Consider the following 11,831-nt stretch of genomic DNA (forward strand, 5'->3'; position numbering starts at 1 on the left):
AGCCTGGCACGTTGCTGCACGCCTGTCATCCCAGTCACTCTGGAGGCTGAGACAGGAGGATTGCACGTTTGAATCCAGCATCAGTAACTTAGGGAGACCCTGTCTCAAAAAAAAAAAAAAAAAAAAATTAAAGGGCTGGGGATGTAACTCAGTGGTAAAATGCCCCTGGGTTCAATCCCCAGTACCAGAAATAAATAAGATTTGTGAATTTTATCATAGGTAAATTGTATCTTATTCTTTCTTTTCTTGTCTGTACTGGTACTCGGTCTGCAGCCAGGGTGCCTGACCACTGAGCTCCATGCAGACGCCTCCAGTTCTCTCCTTCCTCCCTTTCCTTTTTCTTTTTTTCTTTTTGAGACAGCACCTCACTAGGTTGCTAAGGCCAGTGTCCAAAAGTTTGAGTTATATAGTTGAGTGGGAAAATAAGATGCAGATCAACTAGCAAAATCTATTTTTATTTACTTAAAAAAAAGAGATGTGTCTGCTGATATTGACAGGCAAATCTAATCGAGTGAACCAAAAATCTGATCTATCTATCTATCTATATATATATATTGTTTTTGTAATACTTGTAATTACAAAAAATTACTCTGGAGACTGAGGCAGGAGAATCACAAGTTGGACACCAGCCTCAGCAACTTAGTGAGATCCTGTCTCAAAGTAAAAAAAAAAAAAAAAAAAAAAAAATTAAAAAAAAAATCGGGCAGGGGATGTAAGTTTGTAGTAAAGCACCCTTAGGTCAATACCTGGATCCTCTTTCTTGGGTCCCCAGATCTCTAAATAGCAGCAGGCACGTGCACACACACACACACACACACACACACAGAGAGAGAGAGAGAGAGAGGGAGAGAGAGAGAGACTGAGAGAATTTTTCAGTAATGTTTGTGGTTACAGGCTCATTGGGTTTTTCTTTTCTTTTTTTTTTAATGCAGATTCTTTTTCTTTTTTCTTTTTGGTATCAGGGTACGCTCTGCCACTGAGCCACATTCGTAGCCCAATTTTGTATTTTATTTAGAGACAGGGTCTCACTGAGTTGCTTAGCGCCCAGCTACATTGCTGAGGCTGGCTTTGATCCTCCTGTCTCAGCCTCCGGAGCTGCTGGGATTACAGGCGTGCGCCACCTCGCCAGGCAAAATGCAGATTCTTTAGGGCCCCCATCTCGGGCCTCCTTATCCAAAATTTCTAAGGACAACCAGGAATCTGCATTTTCACTTGATTTCTCACGTTTGTTAAAATTTGCGATGCTTAATCAAGGAAAGGGGAGGGCTACATGGAGGGACGGAGACAATTCCTGCGAATTATTTTAAAACTTTTCTAATGGTGGTGCCACTACCACTTGTGTACGTGTGTGCATCCGTGTGTTTCTATGTTTTCCGAACACAACAAGAGTCCGGGCTCCTAGCCCCCAGCGGCGCGTGCCTGTTGTCCAAGCTGGGCGGAGGTTGAGGTAGGAGGCTCCCTTGAATCCAGGAATTGGAGGCCAACTGGGTGACACAGAGATCACGTTTCAAGAAGAAACATGCACACACGACCACCCTCAACAACAGCTCCAACAAAAGTCAGGGGTCCCGAGACACAGGCGGAGCGTCACGTGGGAAGCGGGTGTCTAATCTGACGCCCTCTGGGTTCCCGCAGAACCTTCGCAAACACTCACCGTACCTCCCTCTTGTTCAAGGAAACTTTTCTAGTCTCAGAAAAGTGAAGTGAAAGTTCAAAGTAAAAACCGATAGACTAAAGGAGGGGGGCGAGGGAACGGGTCCCAGCTGAGGACGGGTCCCCCACCCCCATCCCCGCCAAAGGTAGGGGTGAGGAGCCAGGGACACAGGAAAATACTTTGGGTGACCTCTCAAAAAATACTCAGCGGTAACCTTTAAAACATCCCGCCTCCCCGCCATGGTGTCACACACCGAGGGACTTCACCTCCGAAACCGGGGGAAGGGCGTGCACAGGGCGGAGTTTCAGGGGAAAGAACAGCGGCCCCAGAGCGCCTGGGTCCACTCCGGGTCTCCAGAGATGTCGCCGGCGCCGCTGTGCCTGCTGCTGTTGACGCTGTTGAGTGCAGAGTTGGCCCGGGCCAAGCTGATCCGGTATGGGATCCCACCCGCCACCCCAACTCTGAGGAGGCTTCTCCACCTATTGCCCTTTAAATCTGGTGCGCCCTAGTTCCGTGGCTTCCAAACTCAGCACCCCAGGATCCCTGGCTCCTCTTTCTTGGGTCCCCAGATCTCTAAACCGGGGTCTCACCCCTGAGGGCTCTAACATGACACCCTCTGAAGCCCCTACTTCCATTTTTTTCAGTCTAGGATTCCCCAATATAGAAACCCAGGTTTGGGGGTCCTCTCCTTCTCTTCCCCCACCCTTTTGTACCAGAGATTGAACCCAGGGGCGCTTAACCACCGAGCCACATCCCCAGACTTTTTATTTATTTATTTATTTATTTAGAGATAGGGTCTTGCTGAGTTGCTTAGAGCCCACCTAAGTTGCTGAGGCTAGCTTTGGACTGGTGATCCTCCTGCCTCAGCCTCCCCAGCTGCTGGGATTACAGGTGTGCTCACCATTGTGCCTCCTCCTCCTTTTAGGACAGGATTTTTGGGTGGCCACTTCAGATCCCATTCTGAGCTCTGAAGATCTGGTTTGGGGGGTCTTTAGCCAGATGATCCCCCCACCTTCCAGATCCTGAAGAATTTGCAGTTCCCCGAAACTCACATCCTTCAAACTGTTCAGGCCTTTGAAAGTCCAATTTTGGGGACCCCCATTCAAGGGTCCCTTTCCCACCACCTTGCCTCTGTTACCTCCCTCCCTCCCCCCTCCCTTCCTCTTCTCTTCTCACCCCTCTGGTTCTTGATGGGGGAGGGGGGCTCTTCCAGGAAGTATTTTCCCCACTTCACATTCTCCTGCCTCTCAAGACTGAGTCATGGGAGTTGGGGTGAGGGCAAAGGTGTGAGCCAGGGGACAGGGCTCCAAGGCAGGTACAAAAATATTATGCACATGATTTTTGTTAACCTGGTTTCTGAACTTAATATATCATGGGCATTTTCCAAGTCTATGCAGAGCAGTGAGTCTCAGAATGTTGTCCAGGATGGAGAGCTTCTGTACCACCCAGGAATTTGGAAATGCAAATGTTCCATCCCAGACCTAATTAATCAGAAGCTAAGAGATATGAATTTTAACTAGCCCCCGGGTCAGGGATTGGCAAACACTCTGATCAAGGGCCAGTTTGCAAATAAAGCTTAAGAGAACTAGTCCTGTTCATTCATTTACCTAGTGTCTGGGGCTGCTTTCATGCTCTATTAACAGAGTTTAGTTATGACAGAGAGTAACAACCTGCAAAGTCTTTACAGAAGGTTCGCCCAGCACCCCTGATCTAGGTGATTCTGCTTCATGCTACAGTTTTGGGAACCATTGGTATAGTGAGCTCCTTCCTCATTTTTAGTGGTCAAATGAGATTCTGTACAAGTAAGTTCTACCACAGAGCTAAGCCAAACCCACTGTTGGCCCCTGGACAGTTTCTGGTTTCCACCCTCAGGCACATTCTCATGAACACATCTTTCTGCACTCGTCTCTTGTAGATGAAATTCCCAGACTGACATTGTTGGGTAAAAAGGTGTGTGTCCAAGGGTGTTTTTGGTTCCTTGGTTTCTTTTACTTCCTGAAAGCCTCTAGTAATCTCAGTTTTCGACATCACTTTCTGATTAATGGAATGTTGATGTAGGACGAACCTCTCTTTCTGTCTCTGTGTGACACTGGGTGTTGAACTCAGGGTCTTTCACATACTAAGAAAGCAAGTACCACTGAGTTATGTCCTTAGTAACACCCAGCTCCCCACTTTTTGCTAAGGTTGGCCTTCAACTTCTGATCATCTTTCCTAAGCCTCCCCAGTAGTTGGGATTATATGCATGTGCCACCATGCCCAATTGGACATAATATCTTAATGATTTATCTGGAAAGCAACGGAACAATTAGCCAAACACAGAACTAAAAAAATTTCTCAACTAAAAAAAAAAGGCGTGCTGTCAGTGTGTCCCAGTGATAGAGCCTGTGCTTGGCACGGGTGAGGCCCTGGGCACTATCCCCAGCACACACACACACACACACACACACACACGTATAATTTTGGGCTGGGGTTGTGGATCCGTGGTTGAGCACTTGCCTGGCAGGCATGAGGCACTGGGTTCGATTCCCAGCACCACATAAAAAAAAAAAAAAACTAAATAAACAAAATAAAGGTATTATGTCCATCTACAACTAAAAATATTTTTTTAAAGTATTTAATTTTAAGGTATTTGGTACCTATTTGCCAAATCAGAAATCTTCCTCCTAAAAGTGTGTATCACTTTACACTCTCCTTTTCAACCAGAGACAGTATTTTCGGTTCTTTCCCAATTTGCAGAGTGAAACAAAGTCACTTGTATTTATTTGATGACTGTTGGGGGTCAAACATCTTTAATTTGTTTAGAAATTTTGTACTTTTGAGAATTATCCATTTGTGTTCTTTGCCATTTCCCTCCTGTCAAGAACTGAAATTATCTTGCCACAGTATCATATTGCTCAAAGAAGACACAAGACTCCCAGATCAGAGACAAAGACAGTTTATTACTCCCAGCAATAGCAGTAGCAGGACTATCAGCATTTGTTTCAGTTTTCGAAGTCCCTTTCACAAGATGATATGAAGGGGGTCAGGTGATTCCTACACAAGCAGTGAGGTCATTATAGGAGAAGAACTCTGAGCTTACGTGACCTGGAATCTTTTAAAATGGATCATAAACCTGCCTGTTCCTTAATCCAGAGAAAGATGCTGTCTATCTTCTGCTGTGACTATTCATGAAGCAAAATCTTTGAAAGGGCAGTTGGCACAAAGCCAGCCAGTGCCTCTGTAGAAATGTGAGACCCATGGAGAGTTTCATTATCCTTATTCATTTGTAGAAACTCTTTGCATATAGGGAATATTACCTCTTTGACATACAACTTGTATTTATTCTCCCAGATTTTTTTTTGCTTTCTTATTTACTTCTCTTTTCCTCCCTCGTTTTCTTTCCACACCCCCTGCCCCAGGGTTTAAAATTTTAGAATCTCACTCATCAATAGTCTTCTCTTGGTGTCATGCTTAGAAAAGCAGTCCTCTTCCCAGAGTTATTTTAACATTTCATTTGCTCCTGGTGATCTTATAATTTTATATTTCACTTTAAATCTTTGACATATAGGCAATGTATTAGTTATTTATTTATTGGTACCAGGGATTGAACCCAGGGGTGCTTAACCACTGAGCCACATCCCCAGCCCTTTTGTATATTTTATTTGGAGACAGGGTCTCACAGAGTTGCTGAGTTGCTGAGGCTGGCTTTGAACTTGTGATCCTCCTGCCTCAGCCTCCTGAACAGCTGGGATTACGGTGTGCACCACTGTGCCCAGCTCTGTGCAAAGTATTTTAGTGTAAGGAATGAAGTTATGATTTTTTCTTGCTCACATTCCCCTCTTACATGATGAATGAAGCATACAAAAGTTCATAATTCTAGGTTTTTGCAAGGGCTAGATTTTTGTTAGTGTCTTTGGAACCCTTTAAGAATGGTAATTCCCCAGGAATGGCTTATTTTAAGGTGTTCGGAAATTTAAAGGTCTTTGAGATGCTCTATTTGGGATGATGTATTGCTATTGTAAAATCTCTGAGGATATTCGTTTTCATGGTGCTCTCCATTGTATTTCCAGGAAGGTTGCTATTGTAAAGTTTCTAGTAGCTGCTGCTGATGGAGATGTCTAAGTTGCCATCATATCCTATTTGGGAACTGTATTATAGGGGGCTTCCAGGAAGGGTAGCTTCCTAACTGTCAGCATCCTCTTTCCCTTCAGGATCCCTCTTAACCGAGTTCACCCTGGACACAGAACCCTGAACCCACTGAGGGGATGGGGAGAGCCAGCAGAGCCCTCTAGGTTGGGGACTCCATCCACTGGGGACAAGCCCATCTTTGTGCCTCTCTCCAAGTTCTTGAATGTGAGTCACAGCCATACACAGCCCCACCCTTATGCTCTTAAGCCAAACTCTCTTCATTTATCCTATCTCCTCTTTGCCATCAGGTCCAGTATTTTGGGAAAATTGGCCTGGGAACGCCTCCACAAAACTTCTCTGTCGTCTTTGACACTGGCTCCTCCAATCTCTGGGTTCCATCCAAGCGATGTCACTTCCTCAGTCTGCCTTGCTGTGAGCTTTCATCGTGGGGAGAATAAGGCTGAACAGGGATGAAGGGAGAAGGAGGGACGGGGCCTCATCTTTCCTAAGGGTTTGAGCCACCATTGTCTTCTGATGTCCTCACTGGTGAGAAGTCTAAGGGGCAGGAGTCATGGGAATCTCCTGCTCCCCAGTGACACCTCTCTGATCTTCTGAATTAGGGTTCCATCACCGTTTTGATCCCAAGGCTTCCAGCTCCTTCCGGCCCAATGGGACCAAGTTTGCCATTCAGTATGGAACCGGGCGGCTCAGTGGAATCCTGAGCGAGGACAAGTTGACTGTGCGTGATCACAAGAAGGCTTGCCCTTGGAAGAATGCAGTGACCAAAACCAACTGATTCTAGGAGGGGCTTAAAGAGGCGGGGTCTCCTGGGCAAAGAGGCAGGGCTTGAGGGTGGGGCTTCCCAAGCAGGGAGGCAAAGTTTCCTGGGCCGTTGGGACTTGTTTCTGGATGTTCAGAAACAAGGATCCATGCCTTGCTTTGGGGATCTAAGAGATAGGTAGATAATGTCCTTCCAGAACTAACTGGCCCAATCTCAATCTACTCCTAGATTGGGGAAATCAAAGGTGCACCAGTGACTTTTGGGGAGGCTCTGTGGGAGCCCAGCCTGGTCTTCACTTTTGCCCATTTTGATGGGATACTGGGCCTCGGCTTTCCCAGTCTGGCTATGGGAGGAGTTCAGCCCCCGCTGGATGCACTGGTGGAGCATGGACTACTGGATAAGCCTGTCTTCTCCTTTTACCTCAACAGGTACTGGGGGAGGGTCTCCCCACCTACAAGTCCTGGCCCCAAGAAGGAAGTTCCGCCCCCCACCCCCAATTCAGGAAATCTCATCATCCTTTCAGGAAGTCATCCACTTAACAAAGTGATTTTTTAGCCTCATTGAGGAAAGTGCTTGTTTCATATAAGAAATGCCCCAACCCTATTCATGAGTTTCACAGCTTAAGTGACTACTTAAACCATACTAAAGAAACTCACCATCACTTCAAAATGCTCCACGTTTCAAAATCAAACAGAGAATTTCATGCACTTTCCTTCAAATACTTGACTTAGGAACACTCTCTTCACCATAAAGAAAACTCAAGTTCCATTTGAGAATACTCAACAGGAAGTCAGGAATTACCCATTGAGTACCACCTTACACTCGAAAATCCTGTTCACCAGCAAGTCTCTGCCCCCTCCCCAAATCTCCACCTTGCTTCCCAGAGGCCCATCACCCACAGCCAAAAAGCCCGATGTCCACTCAGTTACCCCAACATGCAACCCACTCAGGAGGTCCAGCCTTCCTCTTAGTAGATGGGCCCTCCTCCATTTTTCAGGAAGTCGCTACTCTCTCTTCTGGTCACTGACAGCCAACTCAGGAAGCTTAACACCTCTCTTGATACCAGGACACACAATTTAGAAAGTCTCACTACCTACTCAGGAAGCCACCCCACCCCTACACAAATCACACATCCAGAGCCAATTCAGAAACCTCAGTGCTGTGTTTGGTAACTATGGCAGTTCAGGAAATCCACTCCCCCACCCCAAGAATTCTGCCTTCCAGTCAAATGAAGTCTCATCTCTACTTCGGGATGCCCCCAAACACACTAAAGTCCTTCTCCACCAAGAAAAGCACCATTTCCCTTCACTTCTTGCTTTGCTGCCAGTTCCAATATCTAGGCCCCACCCACACTCTACTACCCCCATCTAGAACTGAGAAAAGACCAACTAGCACGAAGTCCCAGCAGCCCTGGTCATTCCTGGGGCTGGAAGGGGAAACATCAGTGACACCACAGCACTCTGCTTCTGCAGGGACTCTGAAGGGGCTGATGGAGGAGAGCTGGTCCTGGGGGGCTCAGACCCCACTCACTACATCCCACCCCTCACCTTCGTGCCAGTCACAGTCCCTGCCTTCTGGCAGATCCACATGGAGGGGTGAGTGGCTTGCTTCCTGGGCCTGAAGTTGGAGGCTAGGGGTGTGCATTTCTAGGGTTCTGTCTAATACCTGTCCCCTTTCCCTTCACAGTGTGAAGGTGGGCACAGGGCTGACTGTCTGTGCCCAGGGCTGTGCTGCCATCCTAGACACAGGCACATCCCTCATCACAGGACCCTCTGAGGAGATCCAGGCCCTGAATGTAGCCATTGGGGGATTTCCCTTGCTGGCTGGGCAGGTAAGGACACAGTCGCTGGTGAGTGTGGACTGGGGAGGCTGATGGGAATTTGATGGCAGACATTGGGCAGGATGCTGGGAACAAAGGGGAGGAAGCAGGTAGCTATAAAGTGTCCCAGGGCAGAAGGAACTGGACCTTTGCTTGCTGGGCTGCAACACGGAGGAAGGAAGCAAGGACATTTCCAAGCGTCTTCTCTGAATGACTCAGGTGTGGTGGGTAGAGGGATGAGAATTACCCATTGAGTGCCACCTTACTTATTTAGGAGTGGATGAGAGAAGGCTTGGTGACAAGGCCTGTCCATACAAGGCCCTGAATATCTAGTTGTCCAATACAGACATTACCCTATGGCGCTGGGGAGGTGCGGAAGGTATTTGAGCAGGCATCTCCCATCTTCACTTGTTCTTCTCCTCTAGTACCTCATTCAATGCTCGAAAATCCCATCGCTCCCCGCAGTGTCCTTCCTCCTTGGGGGGGTTTGGTTTAACCTCACGGCCCAGGACTACGTCATTCAGGTGTGTGACTCATTGACGTCAGCGTAACACAATATAACCCAACTTGAGGGGCGGAGCTGGGAGTGAGACCACCAGGGCGGGGTAGGAGCCCCCACAGAAATATTTCTTGTTTTCTTTTGCGGAAGTGGGCGGGGCGAAGCATTAGCTCCCGGGGAAAAGGCAGGTACAGTGGCGTGTTGTGACACTCAGTGGTCCTGTCTTGTCGCTTTGCAGATTGCTCAGGGTGGCATCCGCCTGTGTATGTCCGGCTTCCAGGGCTTGGACATGCCTCCGCCTGCAGGACCCCTGTGGATCCTCGGCGACGTCTTCTTGGGGACCTACGTGTCTGTCTTCGACCGCGGGCACGTGAACGGCAGCGCCCGGGTGGGCCTGGCGCGCGCTCGTTCCGGCGAAACTGGCGGCAAGGGTGAACCCGCGCAGGCGCGGTTCTGCGGCTGACGCCCTTGCTAGGCGCATGCGCACCGACAGGTAACGGAGGTCCCGTATCCTTGTAAAAATCTAGCATTTCCTTTTAAACAACTTATCTGGATCGCTTCTTACTAAGCACATACATCTTAAAAGGAAAAATTAATGTCGGACCTCCGGGATCGAGGAGGGGAAGGGTATCACGACTATTCCGCTGGGTTTACACTAGCGAGGGGAGTCTTACACTACAAATACCACGAATCCCTAACATTTTCTCTGCCTCCAGTCGAAGGCTCCCGGCCTCGCGAAGCATCGTGGATGTTGTAGTCCACGCCATGTTACATTTTTAGCAGAGGCTGGCGCAGCCACAACATGCGTGGGAGGCGACAGGTCGCGACAACAGCGACAGGTGTCAGGTGTCAGGTGTGTGTGTGTGTGTGTGTGTGTGTGTGTGTGTAGAGAGAGAGAGGTGGTGGCTGAAATCGATAAAGGGTTTCCTAAACCCTTGTTCTAAGGATGGGGGATACCGTTCCTGTGGGCCTCATCTTTTGTTCATTTTCTCTCCCCTTGGGATTCCGGGGACCCCTGGGTCCGCCATAAAGGCGGAGCTTGATGCCCCCGAGTTGGGGGGAAGCGGTGCTGCCCCTCCTCCGGTGGTGATGTCACTACCCTTTCAGCAGCTTCTTTCTGCTCAGAGCTGCTGGGGCTGGGTCACCCTCCCCCGTCGCCAGCCCCGGATTCCCCCATCCCCGCCTCGCCTCGACTTGGGGTGAGTACGGGGGAGGGGGCGGAGGCTCAGGTCCGGGGGGGGGGGCAGTAAGACAGCCCAAGTACCAGTTTGGGAGGTAGGGGACTTGGAAGGCAGGGATCCCCTTTGATTCTGAGCTTTGGGGCCAAGGTACTTGAAGGGTCTCAGGCAAGGAGTCCCGTATTTTCAGCATTAGTGGGACTCCCCTTTCCTGGATTTGGAAGTGATGGGAATGCAGGTGAGGGCATAAGAAAGGAGTCCTAGAAGTCAGGGAGAAGATGACCCATCCTCAATTTTGGGGTCCTTCGGTGAATGGGGGAGGGAGTGTCCAGGATAAGGAGTGGGAGTTTGGAGCTTTCAGAAATTCTGTGTTTAATGTCAGGGAAAAGATGCTCTGTAGAGGAGCTGGGGTGTGAAAAGGTCTGAAGAAGTGGACAGATAGCCTCTCTCCTCCTGGGTCGATGGCCAAACGTGGAATTCGTTTTCCTGTGGTCTGTGAGCACAGCTGGGTGTCCTGAGCCCCATCTTGTCTCCTGAAGGCCCCTTTTCTCGGATGGGTGAGAATCCAGGCTCACAAAACCCTCACATACCCCGATGAGGTATGGAGAGGGCAATAAAGGAATGATTGATAGCATCCAAATTTCCCATGACTGAGTCCGATCCATCCTGTTACTCCTGGCTGCTGCCCCCATCCCCAGCTTCTAATCCCAAATCTCATTCCATATTCTCCCCTTTTCCAGCTCCTTCTCACCAACAACACCCACCTTCTCCCACACTTCTGACCTCTCGTCGTGGGGGAGGGAGGACCCAAGAAATGAAACAAAACAAAAACCAAAACCCGCTGATTTAGTAACTTGATCCTGGGCCTGGCTGCTGTCAAAAGTAGAAAGTAGGGGTGGAGGTGGGGTATAAAGGATGGCTGACTTAGGTTCTCACCCCAGTCCCAATTCCCTGCCCCTAGTGCCTACCCAGCCCCTTCTCCAGCCTCCATCCCCATCTCTAACTGTCCTTGGAGCCTCATTCAATGCTCACTACAGATTCACTGCTTTTGCCTAGGACCACATCAGAATTCAGGGTAGAGAGAGGTAGGAAGTGCTGATGTATTTTCTCTGCCTAGGAGGGTCCCATCAGAGACCCAAGGGCTGTCCAAGGATTGTGGATACTGGATTGGAGGCTATGGGAGAGCCCAGGGTCTGGGGAGGGAGATAACTACCTCCTTGTCTGCAGGACAAACCCCACTCTGTAACTGTCTGCAGTGACGCAGCATGAACCCTGGCCAGGATGGGGGTTAGAGTGTATGGAGGAGAGCCTTGTGAGAAAGAATAAGAGACCTAGAGAGAGGGGAGCCCCAGGAAGAGACAGACTCAGGAGTGGGTAAGACATGGGAGAGAGACCCAAAGAGGACTCAGAGAGAAAGTAGGATTAGAGTGAGTCAACAGAGCAGACGACAAAGGGCAGAGATGAGCAGGTGAAGGGGGCACACCAGGGGGCTGCCAGCATCCTCTAGCTACCCGGTGCCTGGCCTGATGCCACCCTCTGCAGGTGCAGCAGCTGGCTGGTACCACTCATAAATAGGGAGAGGGAAAGGAAAGGAGAGGGAGTTCGTCAGAAAATAAGAGGGGGGCCCAGAGATCCAGAAAAGGCAGAAACAGGTGAGGTGGGGTGGGGGACTGAGACACAGAAGAGGATAGAGATCATGAGGTGACAGAGACTCAAAGAGGGACAAAAGACCCAATGGGAGGAAGAGAGACCTAGAGAGGCACTCCCTGAGTAAAAGGTAGAGACCAAAAGAA

At 49.1% G+C, this 11,831-nt stretch overlaps 1 protein-coding gene across 1 annotated transcript; it reads left to right on the forward strand.

Annotated features, from left to right (window-relative positions):
* The first annotated feature begins 1,930 nt into the window (after positions 1-1,930).
* Positions 1,931-9,404, forward strand: Napsa (napsin A aspartic peptidase). The gene is made up of 9 exons (XM_046466223.2): positions 1,931-2,087; positions 5,845-5,986; positions 6,070-6,193; positions 6,382-6,500; positions 6,771-6,970; positions 8,015-8,137; positions 8,229-8,373; positions 8,787-8,885; positions 9,099-9,404. Exons 1-9 carry the CDS (start codon positions 2,014-2,016, stop codon positions 9,321-9,323), a joined length of 1,251 nt encoding a protein of 416 aa, XP_046322179.1. The 5' UTR covers positions 1,931-2,013; the 3' UTR covers positions 9,324-9,404.
* Positions 9,405-11,831: the final 2,427 nt, after the last annotated feature.

The sequence above is a fragment of the Marmota monax genome, unplaced genomic scaffold (assembly GCF_021218885.2).
Source record: "Marmota monax isolate L192 unplaced genomic scaffold, Marmota_monax_Labrador192_F-V1.1 WCK01_AAM20220418_F8-fsc00160, whole genome shotgun sequence".
Taxonomy (NCBI): Eukaryota; Metazoa; Chordata; class Mammalia; order Rodentia; family Sciuridae; genus Marmota; species Marmota monax.